This window comes from Sebastes fasciatus, chromosome 20 (assembly GCF_043250625.1).
Source record: "Sebastes fasciatus isolate fSebFas1 chromosome 20, fSebFas1.pri, whole genome shotgun sequence".
Lineage (NCBI taxonomy): Eukaryota > Metazoa > Chordata > Actinopteri > Perciformes > Sebastidae > Sebastes > Sebastes fasciatus.
In genome coordinates this window covers 14,484,962-14,510,839 of record NC_133814.1, presented here as the reverse complement: position 1 = coordinate 14,510,839, position 25,878 = coordinate 14,484,962, and the positions used below count along the sequence as shown (strand labels likewise).

General features: G+C 41.3%; 1 protein-coding gene across 1 annotated transcript in view; it reads left to right on the top strand.

Moving 5' to 3' along the window:
• lrp2b (low density lipoprotein receptor-related protein 2b) overlaps nucleotides 1–25,585 on the top strand; it is a 51,680-nt gene extending 26,095 nt beyond the window's left edge. The window contains exons 40-81 of the mRNA XM_074620927.1: nucleotides 37–484; nucleotides 663–828; nucleotides 915–1,073; nucleotides 1,158–1,447; nucleotides 2,284–2,487; nucleotides 2,991–3,233; nucleotides 3,520–3,645; nucleotides 3,786–3,905; nucleotides 4,298–4,429; nucleotides 4,583–4,784; nucleotides 4,871–5,166; nucleotides 5,691–6,213; nucleotides 6,447–6,602; nucleotides 7,745–7,915; nucleotides 8,005–8,228; nucleotides 8,326–8,503; nucleotides 9,470–9,666; nucleotides 10,345–10,590; nucleotides 11,352–11,477; nucleotides 11,927–12,046; nucleotides 12,432–12,548; nucleotides 12,635–12,751; nucleotides 13,278–13,415; nucleotides 14,339–14,461; nucleotides 15,824–15,952; nucleotides 16,427–16,558; nucleotides 16,779–16,904; nucleotides 18,155–18,298; nucleotides 18,395–18,560; nucleotides 18,762–18,890; nucleotides 19,303–19,523; nucleotides 19,699–19,881; nucleotides 20,348–20,467; nucleotides 21,120–21,207; nucleotides 21,403–21,467; nucleotides 21,574–21,754; nucleotides 22,023–22,080; nucleotides 23,017–23,151; nucleotides 23,511–23,600; nucleotides 23,859–23,939; nucleotides 24,128–24,184; nucleotides 25,208–25,585. Coding sequence (XP_074477028.1) covers nucleotides 37–484; nucleotides 663–828; nucleotides 915–1,073; nucleotides 1,158–1,447; nucleotides 2,284–2,487; nucleotides 2,991–3,233; nucleotides 3,520–3,645; nucleotides 3,786–3,905; nucleotides 4,298–4,429; nucleotides 4,583–4,784; nucleotides 4,871–5,166; nucleotides 5,691–6,213; nucleotides 6,447–6,602; nucleotides 7,745–7,915; nucleotides 8,005–8,228; nucleotides 8,326–8,503; nucleotides 9,470–9,666; nucleotides 10,345–10,590; nucleotides 11,352–11,477; nucleotides 11,927–12,046; nucleotides 12,432–12,548; nucleotides 12,635–12,751; nucleotides 13,278–13,415; nucleotides 14,339–14,461; nucleotides 15,824–15,952; nucleotides 16,427–16,558; nucleotides 16,779–16,904; nucleotides 18,155–18,298; nucleotides 18,395–18,560; nucleotides 18,762–18,890; nucleotides 19,303–19,523; nucleotides 19,699–19,881; nucleotides 20,348–20,467; nucleotides 21,120–21,207; nucleotides 21,403–21,467; nucleotides 21,574–21,754; nucleotides 22,023–22,080; nucleotides 23,017–23,151; nucleotides 23,511–23,600; nucleotides 23,859–23,939; nucleotides 24,128–24,184; nucleotides 25,208–25,234 — 6,954 coding nt within the window. The 3' untranslated portion in view covers nucleotides 25,235–25,585. The remainder of the gene's footprint in view (nucleotides 1–36; nucleotides 485–662; nucleotides 829–914; nucleotides 1,074–1,157; nucleotides 1,448–2,283; nucleotides 2,488–2,990; nucleotides 3,234–3,519; nucleotides 3,646–3,785; nucleotides 3,906–4,297; nucleotides 4,430–4,582; nucleotides 4,785–4,870; nucleotides 5,167–5,690; nucleotides 6,214–6,446; nucleotides 6,603–7,744; nucleotides 7,916–8,004; nucleotides 8,229–8,325; nucleotides 8,504–9,469; nucleotides 9,667–10,344; nucleotides 10,591–11,351; nucleotides 11,478–11,926; nucleotides 12,047–12,431; nucleotides 12,549–12,634; nucleotides 12,752–13,277; nucleotides 13,416–14,338; nucleotides 14,462–15,823; nucleotides 15,953–16,426; nucleotides 16,559–16,778; nucleotides 16,905–18,154; nucleotides 18,299–18,394; nucleotides 18,561–18,761; nucleotides 18,891–19,302; nucleotides 19,524–19,698; nucleotides 19,882–20,347; nucleotides 20,468–21,119; nucleotides 21,208–21,402; nucleotides 21,468–21,573; nucleotides 21,755–22,022; nucleotides 22,081–23,016; nucleotides 23,152–23,510; nucleotides 23,601–23,858; nucleotides 23,940–24,127; nucleotides 24,185–25,207) is intronic.
• The last annotated feature ends 293 nt before the right edge of the window (nucleotides 25,586–25,878 follow it).

Genomic DNA, 25,878 nt, shown 5'->3' with positions numbered 1-25,878 from the left:
GCCACTAAAATAACAAAACATTTTTTTTTACTGCAGGTAATTCGAGACAATCTTAATGGGTTGATTGACGTCACCGTCTTTGACGCTCACGTCCAGCCTACATCTGCCAACCAGCTGGGCTTCAACCCGTGTCAAGAAGATAACGGACGCTGCCAGCAGCTCTGCTTCGCCCTGCCAGGCCAGGAGAAACCGAAATGTGGTTGTGCACACGGGTCCCTCCTTAGTAACGGAGTAACATGTGGTTACGGACAAGACGAGTTTCTAGTTTACACCACAGACTACACGCTGAATAGCTTGAGGTTAGACCCTGCGGATCACAGCACCCCTTATCCAATGGTGAACTTGGGCTACAACTTGATGGCTTTAGATTATGACTTCAAGGAGAAGCGAATTTTCTTCACCCAGTATATGGGAATTGGTCGGAGCAGAATTGGCTACGTCACCACGACATCAATCACCAGCCCGCCTGTCAATATAGCTACAAGTGAGTTTAACTGTTACTGTGTCCTCTTTGTTCGTGAACTCCATCTTGTAATATTCTTTTCTTCCTATTTTATTTTTCACTCTCTTCTCTCACCCCGTTTCATTTTCTAATTTCCGTCATGATCTTATCATTGTTTTTGTCCCTCTTTATTCAATATCCTCTCCTCTCTGTTACACAGATTTGGATGACCCAGAGGGATTGGCTTATGATTGGGTCAACAAGCGTCTCTACTTTACTGACTACTATCGCCGCAATGTCCAGTCCATTGGGGTGGATGGGATGAACCGCTCAATCGTCGCTCATGCAAACCGTCCCAGAGGCATCATTGTTGACCCCTGCTATGGGTAAAAGCATCAGATTATTACTTCACTACCTAATGTCTACAGATAGAGCTCCTCTCCTCCCTTCTCACTCTGCTCTCTCTGCCCAGTTACCTGTACTGGACTGACTGGGGCTATCCAGCTAAGATTGAGAGGGCCACACTTGGTGGAAACTTCCGGACCTCCATCATTAACAGCAGCCTGTCAACGCCCAATGGCCTGTCTCTGGATTACGAGGAAAGGATGCTCTACTGGGCTGATGCGTCGTTGTATGTACAGTTTTTTTCTATACTATGCTGCAGCAGATCCCACACTGCTCACATTTTTTGACAACTCCTCTTCTCCCCCCGCAGAGATAAGATTGAGAGGGCCACTCTGACTGGTGAGAACCGACAAGTGATCTTGCGGGGGGTCCAGTACCCGTTCGCCATGACTGTCTTCCAGCAGGACATCTTCTGGACCGACTGGACCGAGAGAGCCGTCTTTAGGGCTGGGAAGGACGATGGCTCTGGCTTCGCAGTGCTGGTCCAGGACCTGCAGTACCGACCAAACGACATCCACGTTTATGCCGCATCTAAGCAGGAGAGCTGCTCCAGCTCCTGTCAGCAGTTCAACGGAGGCTGCAGTAATGTCTGTGTTTCCGGTAAGAGACGACTTTTCCTTGTGGGTACTACTAAACAAAGCTCTGAATCCCCTCTAATACTCCATTTTAGGGCTGCAACTAACGATTATTTTCATTGTCGATTAATCTGTTGATTATTTTCTTGATTAATTGATTAGTTGTTTGGTCTTCCCAAAGCCCAAGATGACGTCCTCAAATGTCTTGTTTTGTCCACAACTCAAAGATATTCAATTTAATGTCATAGAGGAGAAAAGAAACCAGAAAATGTTCACATTTAAGAAGCTGGAATCAGAATTTTTACTTTTTTTTCCTTAAAAAATTACTCAAACCAATTAATCAATTATCAAAATAGTTGGTGGTTAATTTAGTTGATGACAACTAATTGATTAATCGTTAATGTTTCAGCTTTACCCCATTTGAGTTACACACCAACTAACAGTCAAAAGACAGTGATTATACAGGTTACCTTGCCTTAAAAATCTAAAATTGTGAATACAGCTTTCTCTGGACAGATCGCCTAATGTGCACTGTACTGGGACAGTTATTCTATGCATCTGACTCGTCAATTTTTGGTGCCTGAAATAATTACTAATAACAATAAAATCTTCCATAAAACCTCTTGAAGCTTTAACCATGATAGACATAATACGGGTAAGTATTTTGGTTTTCAATTGAGTGCTTAATTTCAAGTTAGAACTTGCTCACTAAGACATCAGAGCAAGTAGAGAAAGTTCTGAACGTCCTAATCAACACAAAGAGACGCACAGTACTACTAATTAGAAAGAGTTTATCTCTGTGTTCCCTTCATTTTCTCTCCATTCTTACATTCCCCTCACCTCCCGTAATCTCTCCTGCAGGTCCACTGGGCCCAGAGTGCCAGTGTCCTCATCAGGGGAAGTGGTTCCTGGCCAACAACGGCAAAGACTGTATCAAAGATACAGGGAAACGCTGTCAGCCAGAGCAGTTCACCTGCCTCAATGGCAACTGCATCTCAGCACGCTGGAAGTGTGACGGCACCAACGACTGCCAGGATAACTCGGATGAGCTGGAGAGAGTGTGTGGTGAGAGATGAGGTTTAATCTGACTTTAAACAGCGGATGGCTACCAGTTAATGTACATATACACCGTTACTGTATATACACAGTTGGCCTTTATCTCAGCATTTCATTCATTTATGTGAAGACAACTAATTAAAATTGTTATTTTTAAAGTTTGGACTATTATTTAAGATATAACCAGGAGAAGGGCACAGTGAATACCTAACCCTCATCCTGCATTAGAGAGATACGCAATTAAAACAACCAAAGAGCTAATAGAACAATGGCCAAGCATCAGGGAGAAGAAAACACTGAATTTGTCAAATAAGAAGCTTAAATAAGAAGCTTAGTCATGGGTCGTCAGTTTACTCAATGATGGAAGGGGGGTCCCTTAAGGAAAAAGGTTGGGAACAAACTTTGGGTTGCAGCTCTTATTTGCTCTTAATAAATGAGAATCAACAGAAAGCTTAAAACATAAATATCACGACAAGAAAGTAAATCGGCACTGTGTTGTTCCTCCTTCTCAGCTTTCCACACCTGCTCAGCTATGGACTTTACCTGTGACAACGGGCGCTGCGTGCCGCTCGGCTACATCTGCGACTACACAGACGACTGTGGCGACAACAGTGACGAGCGAAGCTGCCCCTTCCCCACGTGTAATCCCGCTACCGAGTTCACCTGCAGCAACGGACGCTGCATCAGTGCGGCCTTCGTCTGTGACGGCCACAACGACTGCCGAGACAGCACCACCTCTGACGAAATCAACTGCCGTGAGTGATGATTAGTGGGATTGATTTAAGAACTGATGGATTGATTACTTGCAACAGCAAGATTGGAAAAATGGTTAGGAAATTGTCCTTCTCAAGTAATTTGTTCCACTTCATGAGTAACCACCTGCTCTTTCCTACTAGTTTAAGTTCCCTCGAGCAAAGCATTACTCAGATACTAAAAGAGAAGAATATCACAGTTGTAATGTCCACCTTCAAGGTGTGATTCTGTGCTGCTGAATATGTAATAAAATATGTGTCCTGTGTTTTTTATCTTTGCCATCTCCAGCTGACAGGACGTGTCCTGCGGGCCAGGTCAAGTGTGAGCGCAACAACATCTGCATCTACCCTGAAAACCTGTGCGACGGCTACAACAACTGTGGAGACAACAGTGATGAGAATCCTCTCTTCTGCGGTAAGTTTAACACTCAGCTGCTGAGCGTAAGAAGGAGAGACATGCTGGTAAGAGCTGTATCACCCACAGAGTGTATGTTTTACCTTCTGAGTAGATTCAGTACATGGATTTATGTCAGGATTTGTGTTCCCGTGCTACAGCGGGTCGTACATGCTCTCCGGATCAGTTCCGCTGTGACGGAGGGAAGTGTATCCCCAGCACATGGGAGTGTGACTCCATCCGTGACTGCAGTGATGGGTCAGATGAACCTCCTTCCTGTGGTGAGTTCTCTGCATTTACATTGGACATTTTGGCTTTTTAGACAGTTACAACCCTCACATTCAGTCTAGATATCTTAACATGTCTTGATTGCTGATAGGAGATCAAACTTTTGACTTTGGAGTTACACGCCATTCCTTTTTATGTTTCTAGTAGGATTTTTAGTTGGTTTAGTCAGCCATTGCATTTGGACGACAACTTTTTATTTTTATTTATTATTTTTTTAAAGGATAGTTGTCAGTTACCTGTTATTTATACAGTCAATCACCATTTGCTCATCTTTTTGCCTTAAAATCTCATTTTTAATTTTTGTGTTGCTGATTAGTGGTTTGTGATTTGAGTAGATCTCTTAATGCGTCTTGAAAATTATTTATCTTTCTGTTTTCATGTGCAGAGGATCAAATCAGAACATGCAGTCCCAGCCAGTTCACCTGTACCAATGGAAACTGCATCCCCCAGTCATTGGTCTGCGATGGCAACAATGACTGCTGGGACAGCAGTGACGAAGCTCCTGAGCTACAGTGTGGTGAGATAGCACTTTATTTATTACACCGAGTGAAGGTAATACTGGTAATCTATTTATTTTAGGATCTTGATCTTGATCTTGCACATGTTTATGGTATCATATAGTTCATCCATCACTGGCAGACCCTTCTCATCCTCTCTCTGTCTCCTTCAGGCCAGCGTACCTGCAGTTCCAACCAGTTCACCTGTCCAACCTGGATCCCCGGCTCTCCGCGCTGTGTGCCCTTCAGCTTTGTGTGTGATGGAGAGAAAGACTGCGCCAACGCCGCTGATGAGCTCCATAACTGCCCCAACCGCACCTGCCATATGAACGAGTTTGCCTGCTCCAACGGGCTTTGCATCTTCCTCCCCTTCCAGTGAGTAGGAAGTGTGTGTGAGGGAATGAAAGTAGACATTTGTTTACCAGTCCGGAAACTAATTTCCTTGTACTCCGCCTCCCCAGCTGTGACCGTGTGAACGACTGCGGGGACGGCAGTGATGAGTTGGAATGCACCTATGACACATGTAGCAGCAGCCAGTTCACCTGCGGGAACGGAGCCTGCATCCCCGCCTACTACACCTGTGACGGGGAGAGCGACTGTATGGACGGCTCAGACGAGGCGGACAGCTTGTGCGTCACGCCCCAGCCCACCTGTTCCCCCCAGCAGTACATGTGCAAGTCAGGCGAGTGCATCGACATCGGTAAGGTGTGCAACGGACAGAAGGACTGCCAGGACAACAGCGACGAAAAAGGCTGCGGTGAGAGATACAGAAATATGAGTTTATGTGACAATATTGATGTGAGTGTAGGAGACAACAGCATCTCTCTCACACGACCAGGCCGCATATTTGGCCATCACTAAAATACAGTTTTACTGTTTTGATTTAGTGCTGACATACAATAGGGTTTCTTTCCAAGGTTATTCACTATCCTTAAATGTATGTCCGGTTGGGTACATTTTGTGAACCGAAATATGATAATATATAATATACGTCTTGCATGAGGCCCATTTTGTATTAATGATACAATAAAAGAGAAGAAGAAGAAGAAGAAGTAGAAAAAATGCTCAAGTTGGAACCAGCAAATATTTAGCTTTTTTTTATGAATAACTTAAATGATTAATACATTTCCACAGATCAATTTCAAGATTTATATAGTTTGAACTTAATCTCTGAGAATCTTTTTCACTCATTTAAAATCACATATCTCTCAACTCGTATATCTGTGTCACCTTGTTTTCCTGTCTTTTCTCCACTTTGTCTTCTTTGCTTGTTCTGTTTAGGAATCAATGAGTGCCGCAACCCGTCAGTCCACAAGTGTGCCCAGGTCTGCACCGACACCCTCACCAGTTACTACTGCTCCTGTAACCCCGGCTACCGACTCATGCCAGATGGCAAAGCTTGCGAGGACCTCGACGAGTGTTCCAGCACACCCGCCGTCTGCAGCCAGATCTGCGAGAACAGTGCTGGCTCGTACCACTGCAAATGTGCCCCGGGGTACATCCGTGAACCGGACGGACGCACCTGTCGCCAGAACAGTGGCATTGCCCCATACCTGTTGTACAGCAATCGCTACTACATCCGCAATTTGACCACTGACGGTTCACGTCTGAGTATAGTCCTGCAGGGGCTGTCCAACGTGGTGGCGTTAGATTTTGACGACAATGAGAAGAGGCTTTATTGGCTGGATGCAGGGGCAGGAAAGATTGAGAGGATGCGTTTTGACGGGACTGACAGGGAGACACTGGCGGATGCGGATGAGGATATATTAGGAGCTGAAGGCCTGGCACTGGACTGGGTGGGCAGGTGAGTGACATGGGAGGAACTTCATTATTAAAGCTGTCTTTGTTAAATTCATTAGTCAAACAATAAGCAGTCCAAATTAGTGCGAAAACCAATTTTAAATCTGCAGGAGAACTTTGCTCCTTTAATTAATATGATTTTTTTGTAAACACTGTTATTATGAGCATTGAATCAGACTGACTGACTTAAACATGGCTGCAGGGAAGTCAGTGAAATCTTTTTTATGTCTGCTGCAGGAAGTTGTACTGGGTGGATGGTTACTACGGTTCAGTTCATGTGATGGAGCTGGATGGGCGCTACAAGAAGAGGCTGCTGACAGGAGAGTTCACAGATGGAAATACCACTTATCTTATCAGCCGACCTCAGGCCGTGGCTGTTAACCCTAAATATGGGTACTGATGCACACACACTCACGCACACATTATTGCAGTATTGCAAAAACGTTTCTCTTGTCAGGGCTTATTGTAGCTGCAGTGGAAATCTAAAAGCCAGGAATCTCTGTCTGTCTTTCTGTACAGTATGTGTGTCCTTTGCATATCTCGAGAACCGCTCATCCGATCGACTTCACTCTTGGCAGGTGTATTGCTCAGGACCCAAGGGAAAGTGCAGTGTCATATGTGGTGTAATTTGACCAGATGGTGGCGCTATAACAGTGAACGTCACTTTTTGAGCCTGTAACTTCTGAACCTAAACTCTCAGAAAAAAATTTTTTCCTGGATTCTGTGGATCCAGACGAATCTATCGATACAAGCCATGCTGCCCATTAGCGTAAAGATTCATTTTCCACCGTTTTGAATATTGTCCAAATCATATTTCTTGCTACTCCTCATACAAATTTTGAGTAATCATCACCAAATTCGGTACAAAACATCTCTGGACCAAGCTGGAAAAAGTAACTGTTTTTGGATTGTTGATGTTCCATACAGATTTGCTATGGCTAGTAGCTCAAATGCTGTGGGCAGGGCTTATGTTTAAAAAAAAATGTCATGTCTCCTGAACGCTTTGTTCTATTGCGACCACATTTGGAGGATGTGTAGATATGATGTCTAAGTGACCATGGCAAATTTGATGCCATTTGGCCAATAGGTGGTGCTGTAGCAGCATCATCTAATTATCAAGGAAGGAATCTCTTTCTGTCAGTCTCGTATGTATGACCGTCCTTTGCATATCTCGAGAACCGTTCAGCCAATCAACTTCACTCTTGGCAGGGTGCAAACAGCCATACCGCGGTTCTCAACAACGCTGCAGGCAAAACTTCTGGGGGCCAAACAATCAGCCCGTTCCCGACGGGCACGCGCTCCAAACGTTCACTGCACTCGTACCCAATAATAGGCATTTACATAGGCTATGTAATCTTGTGCTGTCTACACTGGTCCAGTTAGGCACAGGAATAGGAAAGGTAATAAAATGCGTCCAGAAATACAATATTAGGTATTAATACTATAGCTGTTTGCTATTTGCTGAAGATTAATAATGGTAAATATCCACAACAATTTACTCTTTAATCCTTTTGTCTCGCCTCTTTTTTCCCTAGATGGCTGTACTGGACCGACATGGGTGACACAGCATATATCGGCAGAGTTGGCATGGACGGCAGCAATGTCAGCGCCATTATCACAACCAAGCTTGAGTGGCCCAGTGCTCTGACCGTAGACTACACCACCAACAAGATCTTCTTCGCTGATTCCCACCTTAACTTTCTGGAGTGAGTTCAGAGATTCAGACATAAGTCCATTTGAGCTGCCATTAAGTATGCTTCAACGTGTATTAACCTTCCATTGCATCAACGTTCAGCTTTGCAGACATGAACGGCCACAACCGACACCGGGCCATGGCTGGTACACTTCCCCATGTCTTTGCTGCTTCCGTGTTCGAGGACTGGATTTACTGGACGGACTGGAACACACACACAGTGGAGAAGGCTCACAAGTACACTGGTGAAGAGCGCACAATCATGGGCAACAACACACATCGGCCACATGACATTCGCGTCTACCACCCCTACAAGCAGCCTCGCAGTACGTACATCTCTGTAGATGCTTATATTCTTATTGTCTCAATGGACTGCAGCTCAGAATTTACTAGTATGTTGTTTTTAATCCACCTATTTCGCAGGTGAAAACCCCTGCTCCTCCCATCCCCTGGCCTGCAGCCACTTGTGTCTGATTGCTCCCGGTGGGCAGCAAGCTTCCTGCCAGTGTCCAGATCACTTCATCGGCCTCTCTGTGGGCTTCAAGATCCAGTGTGTCGCCGACTGCTCCAGCACACAGTTCCGCTGTGGGGACAATGAGAAGTCAGTCAGATATAAAAACCACAGTTCTCACAACTCCATTCATCTAGCCAGTCTCACTGTTTGTTCACAGTAAACTCTATCCAAGTCTTTAGAAAACCTACAAACAAAACACAACATTCATGGGTGTTTACATTGTTGGAAACTGAATAAATGCAACATTGTGTTTATTAAAACAATAATCTACTTAGATTAAAAAAAAGTGTATTGTTTTCACATTTAAATTCCTAGTGTAGCAGATCAGCTAGGAAATGTAAATGTCCGGCCTCTTTGCACTTCACTGTTTTTCAAATCTGGCCCTCCTAAAAACGTAATTGACCTGAACTATACTGTCATTGCATTTTAAAACAGTCTACACAGATCAGTTTACAGGTTGCTAATTTCTATTTCTGTTTATGGCAGATAATTGTGCAATAAATAAGGCTGATGAAAGATGTAATTGATGATTTCCTGATAGCTTTCAACAATTAGATTTATTGTGATTGTTTATTAGAATGAATCCCAAATGACACAATACTCTGCATGCTTTGGATCTTTTTATGTAAAGTCTGCAGTACTGGTAAATTAGTCAAGCTTTACTGGTTTTCTGTTTTTAAATAACACTGTAGGGAGTCAGTATGTGAATATTGTAGGTTAATCTAGATTTACGGCTCAGTGTTGGTACCATTGTAAGAAAACAGTAAAAGGTTTTGTTTATTGACAACATATTTGACCCCATTTCAGGGATAGAACGACGAATTCTTGGACTTAATTCCATCATTTTCTCTGGTGTGTACACAGTCCACCAAAGAAGGATACATGCATTCAATGTCTGTCTCTAAGATATACTAGAAAACAAGAGCTAAAGAACTAGAATCATATGAACAAACAATTGAAAAAAGCAGACAAGGTAAAAAGTAGAGGCAGAACTAGAGGGTGGATTATAAAAAAAACCTAACCTGTTTGTGCTCTCTATTGTCCCTACTGTAGGTGTGTTTCTATATGGTGGAAGTGTGACGGCCAGTCAGATTGTGGTGATGGCTCAGATGAACCTCAGACCTGCCCGCCCCGTTATTGCCCCATTGGCCAGTTCCAGTGTCAAGATGGCAACTGTACCTACCCCGGCTTCATCTGCGACGGAGACGCAGACTGCCCCGACAGCTCAGACGAGGATGCGGCACTCTGCAGTATGGAAATTAAAATAGTTACTATGATTAACTGCAACTTTAATTTCAACAAGTTGTTCTACACTGGCAGAATTGAAAGTTTAACTGTTATTATTTTAGGTCTGGTCGGATTGTATTTTTAAATTTAACTTTTGTTTCGAGCTTGCTCATAAAGTACTGAAGAATATCTTTTTTTTTGGTTGAAATTAAGTAGAGCTGCAACAATTAATCGATTAGTTGTCAACTATTTAATTAATCGGCAACTATTTTGATAATCAATTTATCAGTTTGAGTATTTTAAGGGAAAAAAAGTCAAAATTCTCTGATTCCAGCTTCTTAAATGTGAATATTTTCTGGTTTCTTTACTCCTCTATGACAGTAAATTGAATATCTTTGAGTTGTGGACAAAACAAAACATTTGAGGACGTCATTTTTGGCTTTGGGAAACACTGATTGACATTTTTTACCATTTTCTGACATTTAATAGACCAAACAACTAATCGATTAATCGAGAAAATAATCAACAGATGGATCAACAATGAAGATAATCATTAGTTTCAGCCCTAAAATTCAGGCTTTGTCCCGGCTTTATCTGCTCAGGAGAAGCTCTTGCACTTAAGAATTAGTTCAGGCAGATGGTTCAGTTTGGATTTACCTCAAATTTTCAAACACTAGTCAAGCTGCAGTCTGTCCCCGTAGGTGACCACCGATGCCAGGAAAACCAGTTCCAGTGTAAAAACAAGAAGTGCATCCCTGTGTCCTGGCACTGCGACGGATTGGACGACTGCGCTGACGGCAGCGACGAGGACACAGAGACTTGTTCCCAGAAGACCTGCCGACCGGGACAGTTCCAGTGTGCCAACGGGCTCTGTCTGCCGTCGAGCTACGTGTGTGATGCCCAAGACGACTGTGGGGATGGATCGGATGAGCCGTATGACACCTGCAGTAAGTGGCACATTAGAAAATGATATAATGACACAACCTAAACTGATGATCTTATCCACATTGCTGAGCCAGGAGAGAGAGGTATGATGTCTTAAGGAATTAAAGCCCCGCCCCCCACAAGTGAAAATCAAGTTTTTAACCTTGTTAACACTTGGGTTTGCAGCTACTTTTCCTAATTCAGTCACTCAGCCCTGAAAAGGGGGGTCCCCAGGCATCTTCCAGTCCTTGTGAATGATTTGCCGTCCAATCATAATACATCTGAGCCATTGAAGGGAATTTTTTCATGGAAAAAAACTTCTAAATATGTAATTTTGATGAACAAATATGAGTTTTTAGAGGTTTGTTCGATGCCAGGAGAAGAACTTTAAACCTGTGACACTCTTGATTTTCCTCATACTTGTGATGAGCACTCAAAAGAAAGACACTGCTGTAGCTGATGACAGCAGTTCACTGTGGCAAAACAGAGCTGACAGTATAATCAAGCATAGAGCTTTGTTTTGCAGTGATATATAATCAATGTAGACTCATCCATGTCCCAAGAGGAATCTGAGTGAATTAATGATGTTGAATTGTGTTTTTTCTAAATTTAAGAGGCACAAACTATTGATCTTTTCCCCTCTCATCCTCTTACTTACTGTCAGTTTTGCTCTGTCTCATTTGTGCCTTTCCTCATCATTTCTCATCTCCTTTGTTCTCGTGTAATTTTCTGTGTCTCACTCACCATTCTCACTTCTTTCCCATGTCTTTCTTTCTCTGTTCAGTGGGTCCCGACTACAAGTGTGATGACACTGAGTTCTCCTGCAAGACAAACTACCGCTGTATTCCTCAGTGGGCCCGCTGTGACGGCACCAACGACTGCATCGACAACAGCGACGAGCAAGGCTGCGGTCAGTGCCCGTGTGTCAGCAGATGTGTTATGTTATGTGAAGGCAGGGCTGTAACAAAGACTGCACTAGTTAAGAAAAATCTAATTTAGCAGTAAATACTGTGTATTGCTGTATATGTTTGTTTTTTAAAAGTGCTTAAGGAGTTTCTTGAGGATGAACAGAGATGTAGATTTTTTTTTGGAAATAACAGTATGAATTTTTTCCACATTTTACCATTAAGACACGCCAAAACAAGTTAAAGAGAAAATAGTAGTATGATAAAGATAAGCACAAATTGTAGGTGATGTAGGATCTAAACATACCACTTTGCACAGTGCACAGCAAGTTGTATGTTGGTGTGTTGTATGGTATGAAGTTTTAAAGATTGCGTCATTTTAGTTTTTCTCATTGACCACATGTTGAATCATTTTTTTATCTGTACATTTTTCTTTTTCTTTGTCTCCCAACAGAGGAGGTGACCTGTGATCCTCTGGGTGATTTCCGATGTGACAACCACCGCTGTGTCCCCATCCGCTGGCAGTGTGATGGCACCAACGACTGTGGTGACGGCTCAGATGAAAGGAACTGCCGTGAGTGTCATACTCCATATTATTCTGCTCAATCCATCACAAACCAGCCAGAGTCGAGTGTCCACCAGGGTTACACAGAAGTATCTAGGTTTTATTTTTTTTTGCAGTTTAGCCCTGTATTTTGGGTTATGATTAAATCTGGCAGTTGCAAAACCCATTTACTGATATCATTTTCCATAATGCTGACCTAACCTTTCTGTTTTAATCATACTTACTCACACTGTATACTGCAGCAAATCCCACACTATAGATTTAAATCATCTTTAAAAAAATGCATCTTTGTATAGTTTGAGCCGGTGCAGGGTATGCATGAACAGTAAGACCTCATTCTGATTTCATACTGAAGATATGTGTGTCTCTTTCCTATGGTGATTGTGGTCTATAGAGCCAAGACCTTGCTCTGAAAGTGAGTTTCGATGTGACGACGCACAGTGCATCCCGGGAAACTGGGTGTGTGACCATGACAACGACTGCGGGGACAACTCAGACGAACGGGACTGTGGTGAGCAAGCGTTACACACAAACTCACTTCCTCGAAACATTCTGTGTCATAAAACAACACTCGTTACCATCCTGGCTCTCTTCCAGAGTTGCAGACGTGTCGTCCAGGTTTTTTCCAGTGCGACTCGGGTCACTGTGTCCCCGCTGCTCTGCAGTGTGACGGCCGGGCTGATTGTCAGGACCTGTCAGATGAGACCACCTGTCGTAAGTAAACAACTTGAAAACTAATGGAAAAGTGTCTGCTGGCCCCGACAGCGTTTTAGTGCATTTGTATTTTGTTTTTATATTGTGAGTGGGTGAGTATGAGGTACCTGCATGTCTTAAAACTTAAATTATTCAATTTTAAAGTCCTAAAAAAATATGAAAATGTCTAAAATACGCTACAGTAGGACAAACAGCACAAACAGTTAAAGAAGCAGCTTACACTAGCACAGCAACAGTTTAACCCAGTTATTTAAATGTGAAATTGAAAGTGAACAACACCCAGAACGTGCATTATAATTGTCCAAAACAACTGCAGTGTACTATAGTACAATAATTGAACCACAGAGTAGCTTTACAAGATCTAATGGACCGTTTCACCAAACAGTTTGGGTTAAATCTATACCAGTTGCTTTGTGTTTTCACATCCAAACACTAGATATGGTGTGCTTAAACTGTGGACTTTATTGGATAATCAACAGATCTTCTTAAAGTAAGAGTGATTAACTATTTTTCCCTACCCCAACAGCTACTCGGTACCCAGGAGGCCGTTGGTGCCCTCAGAGCCTGTTCGAGTGTGCGAACCATATCTGTGTGAACCCGGGCTGGGTGTGCGATGGCATGGATGACTGTGGTGACCGCTCTGACGAACAGCTCAGTTTATGCTGTGAGAAACATTTTGTTTATTGTGTTTGACAAAGTCCTGTGAAAAGTAATTTGTCTGTATTTCTCCCTGTGTGATCGACAAAATAATTCATCCCTCAAAGCACATCACAATTCTAATCCATATCTTAACTAATGAACTTAAAGGAACAGTGTGCAGCATTTCGAGGGATCTATTAGCTATGTTTTCATTAGTGTATAATCACCTGAAACTAAGAATAGTTGTGTTTTCGTTAGTTTATAATGAGCCCTTCATATCTACATAGGGAGCGGGTCCTCTTCACGGAATCCTCCATGTTGCTCCACCATGTTTCTACAGTAGCCCAGAACGGACAAACGTAACACTGACTCTAGAGAGAGCCTTTTCGCATTTTTACGTTACCTGAAGACCTCCGTAGTTCTCCGACATGCTTGTGAAACTCCGGTAGGGTGAGCCGTAGAGTGCAAAACCGTAGCACCGCCAGCCACCGCCTGACTTTCGTTGCTCCTAAAGTAGTGTTATTATGGTAAGAATGGTCACGGTTTTGCACTCGGTGGCTCACGTTACCACAGTCTTGGAAAGGGAAGAGTGAGCGGAGGGGTACTCAGTTGGTTGCAATCTGCAACCACACCACCAGATGTCGCCAAATCCTCCACACTGTACCTTTGATCTAAGGATTGAGAACATATTTTGCAAATTGTCATATTAGTAATTTCTCTGCAAACAGATTTCTTTCCCCTCTTTCTAAAATACTATAAAGTGACCAAAGAATCAGGAGCTCTGCAGCTGCTTCCCCTGTTGATTATACCTCATAATTAAGTCAACAAAGGTGTAAAGAGAAGACAGTAAAAGACTTGACAAGCTAACATGATTCAAAGTATCAGTATGTTTAATCATTTATACTCACAGAGGTCGTTCTAAACTCAGATTTGTGTATGTTTGACCAGTGAACGTCACCTGTGAGATGCCATACAGGTTCCGCTGTGCAAACGGCTACTGCCTCTACTCCGGCCTGCTGTGCAACCAGAAGGACGACTGTGGAGATGGCAGTGACGAAAAGGAAGAACTCTGTATGACTCACACCCACATATGCCACAATCTGTTTAGGTCATCAGGGCTGTTGTGAATAGAAACACAACTCCTCACCAGTTGGAGGGTGAATTTTTTGTATAAAACTTTGCGTGGGTAACCAAATCGGTTTCTTAAATCCTCCTGAAGTGTGGCAGAATTAAAGCATTTTGAAGCACTGTTTCACTGTTTTTAAAGCAAAGGGGCCAAAGACTGTCATTTCAAAAAGTAACAGCCGTTGTTGAGGACGATAGCAGAGACTCATTAGCTTTCAATAAACTTAAAGACTACTGAGACACAGCTAAACAAAGGCATTAAGCTAAACATATAAGCAAACTTAATAAGATAAAACTGTATTTATCCCGAGGGAAACTGCTGAACATGTAAATATACATTATTATATATTATATACAGGCAAGAGCTGGACAACAAACTATTTATATACTGTAGATGTCAGATTGTTACTATTACATTATCAAAAAATAGTTAGTTAAAAACACAAATAAAAGAAGTTTGAGCGAGGCACGGAGATGTAAGTACACAGAAACTAGCAGAAATGCAGAGGTAAACATAAAAACAATTGTGTATAGATGTGCTTTGCCTCTGCATACAATAAATTAGGTTTTGTGTGCAATGCAATACATTTATTATATATTTTTTAAAACGGCCGTTTTTTTTTCTTCTTTTTAGCCGTAACCAGATTTGTAATAAGTTCAGGTTCAGCAAATGCACCACTAATCATCCGTTTCTGGGATCCCCAAGGATTAGTGGGAACATCATTAATACCTCCTGAACCTTCCCCTCTGAGGCCAGTGAAATGGGAAATCCCAAAATGACATCAGTGTGTCTGCACAGGACACAAAGCCTGCAACATACAAGGGATAAGGAAATAGTCTGTTTTATGGAATTGTTACACAATCAGCTTAAACATCAATCAGATCAAATTATTTTGAGAGGAGATTAAATAGTTAGGTTCAGAGAGGAGGAGGACATCGGCTAAAGCCAGTTGTTGTTGGGGTGGAGACGGTAAAGACAAACGGGGGGGGGGGGGATCTGTGGCGAAGCCTTCAGTTGAATAAGTGATATAGTGAATATAGTATTGTATGTTGCCATGTTAGTGTATATAAGTATGTGCTTACATTTGAGTACTGTGTGATTGTGTGAGAGCATGCCTGTCTGTGTACATGCTTGGGTTTTTCGTGGGCGTTTCCACAGATTTCTATTTTGGTATTTACTGTAGAGAAAGCTCTGAATTCAATGTTAGACTCGTGGAGGTGGACATGTTACCACAGACGGGTTGTATACCCACTCAACCTTCCCTGTGCACTTGTGTTGATGACTCAACCTCACTGTGTCCTTCTCAGGCCGCGAGCCCACGCTGCCGCCGTGCACACTGGAGGAGTTTAAATGCACCAACGGACACTGTGTGGCCCTGCCATACGTATGTGACCACAACGACAACTGTGGGGACCGCACTGATGAATTAGGCTGCAGTGAGTAGCACGACTAAACACTTGTTCACTTAGCGTAAATATCCTCCTTTTATGCCAGTTTAGAGTCAGTTTTGAAATGTTGCTATTAAATGTGACAGTTATCTCGTAATGTTTCAAGATGACACACAACTGCATCTAGATTTCAGTATTGCAAAACATAATTATAGCTTATGTATACCAGTCATTCCAACCTTTGGAGGAAGAACATTTTTCATGCATTTCAACATAAACAGCAGTATATCCCAGTTAAGGCCAAACTCTGATATTGACTCTGTCTATGGCCATAACACCACAGGTGGACAGAATAATCTGTTGGCCCATTTATTTATGGATGCATAAAGGTTCAGCCATAAAGAAGCAGGGAATCATTGTGACCTGGATTATAGTCAATAGTTGTGGTTTCATCAAAAGTATGCAGCTCTTACATGAGAGACAAAAAGCTGTTCTTAATGTGTCTGTGTTGTCCATCTCCAGATTTTGGCAATGATCGCAACTGTGAAGAGAATCTGTGTCAGCACGTGTGCACCAACTTGAACGGCACTGGCTTCATCTGCTCCTGCAAGCCCGGATACAGAGTGGACCCAGACAACACCTACACTTGCCTGGGTATATACACACACACACACACACACACACACACACACACACACTCTTTGGGGGCCTTTGAAATTACAGCACATGAATAAACACGTTATCAAAATTCTACTAAAATCACTCAAACAAAATAAAATTAATATTTAATAAAGTATCGTGCCAGTTATTGATCTGGTGTGTAAAATCATGATAAACCTTAACTCTTTCTCACAATTTCTTCTCCCTCCTGCAGACATCAATGAGTGTGAGGTGTTCGGCACCTGTCCTCAGGTCTGTAAGAACACCAAGGGCGGCTACGACTGTGAGTGCGCCCAAGGCTACCGGAAAGTGGGCAACGGCAACATGTGCGAGGCTGCAGGTGAGAACAAACTGTTTATAAGCCTACGTTTAGACAAGATACATTTTACAGTAGCAAATGAAGTCGTCAGCACTCGCAAATAAGTATGTCATTCTTTTAATAATGCACAGTAGCACAAGGAAACAGATGCATTTCAGCCCGAGGCTTTCCTCAGTGTTTCTGAGACATTTGTGGGTGTGACCACTCTTAAACAGCATCCAGGAATCTGCCAGGGATTACCACTCAGCTGATACAAATCACTAAAACATCATCATCACAAACCGGATACTAGTAAGAACGGTAGTTGCAAGAAAATTTAAGTCATAAGAAGAAATATATCAAAGTATGTTCTTGCAACAATCCAGTGTCAAGTGTCCAATTAATTTACATGTTATCAATAGAAAATGCATGCATGAACATTAGGGCTGTCAAAGTTAACGTGATAATAACGTGTTCACGCAAATCCACCACTAATTTATTTAACGCATTAATGCAACTTCTGACTAATGCAAATCTCTATACATTTTGAACAGATACAAAATGTGCGATTAATTTACGATTAATCACGATTAGCTATGGACAATCATACGATTATATATTTTAATCGACTGACAGCACTAATGAACATATACTGTATTAACTCATCATGTGCAGAACCTCCATAGAAAATACAAATACATATACCAAAGATAAATATTAGTAAGAAAAATTATATTGCATTCCGTTATTGCAACAACCAGACAGGTGTCCACTTGAATAGCACACTAACAATAACGAGAAATTTTAAACAATAAAGATCAAGTTGACTTGATGGCTTACTGAATTTTTTTTTTTTTTTAACTTCATTTAGATATAATAAAGAGTCATAAGACAGCAGGGCTGCCCTCTCTTAGTCGATTAGTTGACTAATTCAGTTGTTTTGGTTTTAGTCAACTAAGATTTATTTAGTCGATTAGTAATTTTTTATGCTTTTTTCATGCTGAATGAATTATTTTCAAGAAACTTATGAGCACATCTCTGGTAAACACAAGATTTAAAGTGGTGCTTTTGTGTGATTCTTTGTGGAGAAACTCCAGTTTTTCAGATCCATCGGTTAATTCAACTAATCGATTAGTCGACAAAATCGTCTAAGTGTTATTCGACTAAGAATTAGGTCGAGGACAGCCGTATAAGACATACTGTATATAAGTTGTATCTACTCCCTCTTTTTAATAAATATTTTTAAGAGTGGCTTAAACAGTGTAAAGTGTAAATGTCTGTGTTTCGTTCAGGAGCGACTCCCCTGCTGCTTCTACCAGAGAACATTCGTATCCGGAGGTTCAACCTGCAGACGGAGGGCTACCACGACTTCCTCCAAGAAGAGGAGCACATTATGGCTCTGGACTACGACTGGGACCACAACAACACCGGATTCAGTAGGTCACACACAGATTAATACTAGAAACTAAATACAGCAATGACACATGTTAAATCAGAGGAACTTATTTGATAATGTCCTTGTGTTTTGTCAGGTATGGTGTACTTCACTCTAGCCGGTAAAGACTCTGTAGCAGGTGCCATTAAGAGAGCATACATACCTTCAGTGGATGAAGGCAGTAACAACATCGGCACTGCTGTTGACCTCGGCATCAAATACATCACCAAACCAGACGGCATCGCTGTGGACTGGGTTGGCAGGTGCGCTTGAACTGACATTTCTGAACTTACCTGATTCACATTCCTTTCGCACTCTGATGCCTTGAGCATTTATCAGTAAAAGTGCTGTCCTTAAAGTAAAGCCTTTGCCTTATTTTTAAAGAAATATACAGCTTCTTGAAAGAAAGTTTGCATGTGTCAAAGCATATTTTGTGAATGGTTTTGTAATTCTTCTGCCCGTAGAAACCTTTACTGGGCAGACTCCAAGGTAAAGAGGTTAGAGGTGGCCATGTTGGACGGACGCTACAGGAAGCAACTAGTCAAGACTGAGCTAGGCCACCCGTCCGCTCTGGCCGTCAACCCACGACTGGGGTAAGACATACAGGGCTACCACACCTGACTTTAAGCAACTAGCTTACAATTTGTAGTAAATTAAGGAATACGTTTATTGAATATCAGGCAGGTAATATAGTTTGTGTCACTTAATGTTGCCCTTTTCATACATTTTAAATCTGGTTTAATCTGTTGGAAGTCATTTGCTATTAATACTGTTTTTCCCTTTAAACATTTGTGGAAAGTTTCTGAACTAAAAATTCGTAACACATGGTATTTGTACATTTGTAATTTTCTCTCTCATAGAAATTCTCATTCACACTACAGCAGAAATGACAGAGGATCTAGCGGTTACTGTTGTATTTATCTCTGAATGAAAAGCTAAAAGGAAGGCACTTTAACGCGCCATATCTCAGAGCCCAGAGCTTTAATCTATGCTACGTTTCTGTAGGATGTTGTACTGGGCAGACCGAGGGGACGCAGCCAAGATCGAGTGCTCTTGGCTGGACGGTCAGGAGAGGAAAGTCCTGGTGGCCGATGGCCTGGGTTGGCCCACTGGTCTGTCAATCGACTTCACCAACGATGACAGAATCTACTGGTCTGACTCCAAGGAAAGCCGCATAGAGTCTGTTCTGCCTTCAGGAGACGGCCGTAGAACTGCCGTCTTCATAGGTGAGGATTAGGAAGGACAGTGAGTTAATTAGATAAATGTGAAACTGTAAATGAAATTATTAGGTGCATATTTTATCTAAAGGAGAATATGTTCATATGTGATGTTAGTTTTCAGAAATTCCATTCATCCTCAAGAGATCTCCTTCAGTTAAATTGTTCACATATTGTTGTCTAGATGTGAGAAACCCCTTCAGTGTGAGTGTGTTCGAGGACCACGTTTATTGGAGCACGCAGGAGAAAGGCGAGGTGTTCCGGCAGGACAAGTTTGGCCGCGGAGTCAAGACCAAGCTGCTGACTGCTGGGCCGTGGCTGACCCAGGTCTCTGTATACCAGCAGCAGAGATACAACTCCCTACCTAGTAAGCTGCACACACTCATCAAACACAGTATCGCATTCTGTACTTTATTAACCATGGAGTATAATGTGCATGTGTTTTTTATTGTTTATGTCACTCTAATAGAATCGTGTGCATTGTTGGTATATTAAGTTATTATTGTGTTAGATATTATGAATATCCAGTGATTCAATGCACATAAAGTATTGCACTTTTTATCAGCAATAATCTGCAAGAAAGTCAAATGTTACTACAGGAAGTCAACTGTGATTAACAGAAAGTCCAGTGAAAAAGACATCACAGTAATGGCCACATCTATAAAGACAGGAGATGGCAAAGTCCCGCTTGCAGAAATTATATCTAACTCAAAAATACTCAAACCAAAAACACATCTACAGTTTTTTCAGATTACCATTTTCAAATATGTGAGTCATGCACTTTAACTTTGTTGAAATGAAATAATCGAAACACCTTTCCTTGTCTCCTGCAGTGAAGAATCCGTGTAAGGGAACCTGCAGCCACCTGTGTTTGCTCCGGCCGGGAGGTTACACCTGCGCCTGCCCCCAGGGCACCAGCTTCATCCCCGGCAGTCACACTGAATGTGATGCCGGTAAGAAAAAGTCCAATTTATTTTCCTCAGTTTGTGACATAAAACCATGGGGCATCAAGTAGTGAAGCTGCAGGCATTAATCTCAGACCTCAAATGACCATTTGCTAACCCCCGCCCCCCGCTGCTACTCCGTCAAGCTGCCAGAGCTACCAAAAAGCCCACACTGTCAGAAGGATCTACAATATGCGTTTGAATATATCAGGATGTCAAACTGATTCAGCAGCGAAAACAGGTTAAAAAGATAAAGATAGAAGCTAAAGCCTACAGATCACAGTGTAAAAGCGAACAACCACATCACCATTGAGACAGAACACAATGAAAGTAAGGAATAACACTCTTACTGTAAAGCCAGGTAGAAAGGTCAATATTGATACAGCTTGTATAATTTTTCAAGTAGGACGTAATATGAAGCAAAATATCAATAATATATCAATATGTTTGGCTTGAAAGGAGGATACTCCTTCCTCTTGCCTGGGAAACTGTGGGTAGTGTTTTAATTAGAGTAGACAAAGTGGAGGTTTTATAAAAACATGAATCTCTAGTACACCTAAAATTCTATTACATCACTATTGACGTCCCATTACTTTACGATATTTTCTGTAGTAAAAGTTCCTTTCAATGTTGTGATTGTTGTTGATATAAATGATTTCAGGGTTTGATCCTCCGCCCACCATGCCTCCACCATGTCAGTGTGAAAATGGAGGCACCTGCTACTTTAATGACAACAAGGCTCTTTGCAAGTACGAAATGTTTTAGTTTTTACAATCAGAAAATTGAAAATACACATACAAAAATATATTCATACACAATATAATACAAATAAGACAAACTAATAAAAAATTGATGCACAGGCAAATACATTTCTCAACAAGTACTGTACATGAGCGCAGCGTTTTGAAATGTTACAACTCCAATGTTTGTATTTTGTCTCACAGATGTCCTCCAGACTGGTCGGGAGATTACTGCCAGACAAACGTGTTTAACGTGGTCGCGTCCTCAAGTATATTTGATTTTGTTGCCAAAAATATAACATTCAAACATTAAACTTTACTTCATTATTAATAAGCTGCCCCTTTGCCCTCTCCTCCTCTGTCCATCCATCTCAGTTGGAATAGCGATTGGGGTGACAGTAGTGATTGTGATTCTGCTGGCTGCTCTGGTCTATGCTGCCAAGAAGAAGTCCAACGTGCTGGAGAGGGTACGGAGCAACTTGCCCAGTATGCCCAGTATGCCCAGTATGCCATCCATGCCCTCAATGCCGTCCATGCCCAACCTGCCAACCTTCAGGTGAGATTCTGTCAGAAAACGAATATCTGAAATGTTTATTTTCATAAATGACTTGTCCACAGTTTTCTTCTTCTACTACAAAACAAGAAAAGAATAGAAAGAAATTAGATTGTTTTACTTTAATGAAAACTAGAATAAAAATGTATGCTTTCAATAGTGAGTATTAGACTCACTTATAGTTTTTCTATTTTACAGTCAGGGTATGTTAGTAAGTTATGTACAGCATCACGTTACGGCTGAATTATTTGTGTGTCTTGATGAATTTCAGAAATGGTTCGTCTCCAAATGCATCAAAAACAGAGGAGAGTGAAACGAATTATGCAGTGGTAAGTAGAAAAAACAGCCACTCATGACAAGTATCATTAGGATTTCATCCATACTATTATTGATACTCCTTATTGGTCTTTATCGGAACTTTTTTTTTTTTATTGCTAAAAACATTTTATTAAAAAAGAAATACATTCTGAACAGAATTAGGATTTATTTACATTTTAAATATATAAAAATAGTGATTTTAAAGCAGCAACATGTTCATTAGCAAAGTCACTTTATAAACTCGATAATACCTGGAAACAAACATGAAATCTAAATAAAATAAATACTATTCCTGCCATTTAAACACTGGAATTTAAACAGAATGAAGAACATAGAAATCAGTAGGAGTGGGAATCATCAGAGACCCCATCATACGATATTGGGATTTTAAACATTTTGCGATATTCTGAGTATTGCGATAAGGTATATTGCGAATTATTACCTTTTTTGCAGATTGTCAACATCTGTTTTTTCGAATAAGATACAGTTTTCACTCTGTTCATCTCAGAGTTTTTCCTCAACAAACTTTTGTGTAACTTTAGAGCGTGATTTAGCGTTGTTTGTGTCAAGCTAACATGACATGGTTGGTTCTAGTTTCATATGATACCAGTATCTTCACTCTAACTCTAAGACTGAGCCCGCTTAATAGTTTATATTCTAAAAGTTTGATACTTGACGTCCGTGTATCAATCAAATATATCCTCAAAAAATATTGCGATACTGTGCTGTATTGATTTTCTCCCACCCCTAGAAATCAGCAGCTATCACTCATTCATCCTCTCTCTTACTACTAATAATTTAGGACTGGTTCCAGGGCATCCCTATTCATGACAGAAGCACATGTTTCATATCAAACATGTCACTGACTGCCAATCATCAAGTCTTCAGATAAACAAAGAGCTGTTATAGTCATCGACTTGTTCTTTCTACTTGTCGTCTGTTATCAGGTTCCCAGTATGTCTGTGTCCATGGTGGGAACAGATGGGAAGAGTTTTGAGAACCCAGCGTATGACGTTGGAGAAAAACCTGCTGCCACGACGAGCACGGTGGCAGCCACCTCCGCTCCTGATGGAACAAACGAGGTCGATACACAGAAATCACTGCTCGCCTGTAGACGTTATTGATTCTTGCTTGGTTGCTGCATATATGACATGCTTTAGATTATATGCCAAAGGGCAATATTGTGAAGAACACACTTTTCCCTTATGGATTTTTTCCCCTGCAGCAATGCCCAAATTCATTTTGATATTTTTGTTACAAACTTACTGTAATTCTTTTATCTGCTGTTTTTGAAGTTGGGTACCTATAATTCCTCAGTTTTGTACTGAGAAATGTAAAAAACGTAAATGAAAAGTGTGCTCAAATGCAGCGCATCACTTTTGATTTCAAAGTTTTATATTTTGATGAACTCAGTCGTGTGATCCTGTGTTTCCATCCTCAGGAGAACATTAATAATCCTTTGTATATGGAAGAAGTTAAAGTTGTGGACGAGCTCACAAGAAGTGCTAACATACCCGCCCCTGTCAACGAGGTTGGTTTCACATTAATCACCTATTTAATGTCCCACCAAAGGATTTACATATCTAATAACGAAAAAGGCTTCATTCTAAAATATCACACCACATTGAAGAAAATGCAGAGAAAGAAATATCTATTATTACACAATAAATCTTACTGGGTTTTTTTCATCAATTATCTTCTAAGAGTAAAACCCCAGAGAGTTTTATTTTGTTCTGGTTTAATATTCCTTTAAAACATTTTGAATTTGTCTACCTTGTGGCCATTTCAGGAGCCTTTTGAGAGCCCAGCACACTCAGACAGAGAAGATGTTGACGTCACTTCTACACAGCCAGCTGCTTCGAGCCCACAGGTAGCCATGGAGACAACATGTTGCACAATGTTTAATGCTCAATATCTGAAATGAAATATCTGCCTGGACAGATTTGTCAAGAGTAGATGTGAAGGCAGTGAATTGTTTGTATTTGCATGTGTGTACATGTGTGCTTGTATACTGTATATTCTCAGTTATTGAAGCATTTCGTTTCCCCTTTTTTCCAGCAGTTTGAGCCCATTGGGGACGACAGTTTTGAGTCTTTCAAAAACCCCACATACATGGTGAGTCCAGAATGACAATAAGTTCAGGGTTGAATGTGTCGGGGAGAAAACAGGCAGCATTAAGTGTTTCATAACATCGTCCATTGCTCTGGATTTAATAAGTCTAGCTACATTTCATTTTGACATAGAGAGCTGTAACAGTTCTGCACATGATGGCCATGAAGCCTTGAGATGTATATGTTTTTACTTTAATTTGGCAACTTCTTAGTAGCAATTCACAGCTCACATTATCCTTTTTGTAAATTATCTAACATGATTTTAGTAGGGCTGGACCTAAATATTGGACAATTGTTGGGTAGGTAATCAATTTGTTTGCACACCAAACCTTGAATATGTTTCTTATTTAATAACAATACAAACAACAATACTGTAAAATAACAGAATCCTTCAAAATGTCATAAAAACGAAAGACACGTGTTGCAGCGCTATTTCGTCCATCTCTGCCGAGAACGGAGAAATGTCTCTCTGAGTCGTTCCCCGGTCATGTCATTACGACATGCAGAGAGAGACCTCGTCGCTGTTGCTTATGTTGGAACGAAAAACATGCAAGGCTAGGGCCGAAAGGAAACCTCCACAGGCTGCGTTCTGCACAGGCTTACAGCCAGGCGCTGCCGGAGAGGCGGTACATTATGTGCAGAGACAGCAGCCTCAAAATGGCGCCATTTAGGGGGAGAGGGCCAGACGCGAAAAAGCATGCGTGGGGGAAGCCTCTGATTGCGCGACGGAGAATGAAGAACCTGTGCTGCCCGTTAACCGAGAGGTTAAAGCGCTCCTCTGTTCACGGCTTCGAATATTCGCTGTTGTTAAAACCGAAGCTCCTGAGCCCAAAAAATGGTATTTGGGACGTCCCAAGATTTTAGTGAGTCTCAGAATTAACCTGGCTATTCACAAATTTTTTGAAAATGCAAGATGATTTCATTTTATGTTAAATATTGTATATTATATTCATATAAATGACATGAATCAGCTCGGAAACAATCTATCTCGTTGCTGGCATTTTTAGTAATTGTGATCTTCCAACAGGAGAACCCAGCAGATTCTGACATTTGATGTGACCTCTACATCTGGAGATTAGACGGGTCCACGTTTCAGGACTGAAACCTCATTTATTCTCACAGTAACAGTAACTGCACAACTCAACAAGCAGAGCATTTCAAACAGACCTAGAACAAATCAACCAAGACAGTTTGTAAAAGAAAGATATATTTTGTGTGGATAATATAAATTTGGGTATATACACATGCTTGTGTAAAAATATTTTACAGACATGATTTAATGTAACTGATATGAGACTCATACAATAAGTGATTGGATTGAATATAAATGTGTAAATGATGTGTTTATGATTAGGTTGTTTTATATCTTTATGTACGTTTTGATTGAGAGAAAGTTAAATATTAAACCTGCTAATATCATCACTGTGTATCTGTGTTTTTTTTTTTTATTAAGCTTGTTAGATGAAGCCCCTGATACTGAACATTGTTATAATCTCTTCATCTTACTTTCTTTGTGCGACAGTGAACATATCACAGGAGGATCTGTCATTACGACAAGGCCGAGACTCCCACTGGTGCTCATCACAGATAGGATTCTGATCCCCAGCTACTGTATCTGACCCACTGAGCTAAGAAGAAATGATTTCTCATTATCCATTTAATAACACAGAAAGACACAATTTGAGGCCGTGATCACAG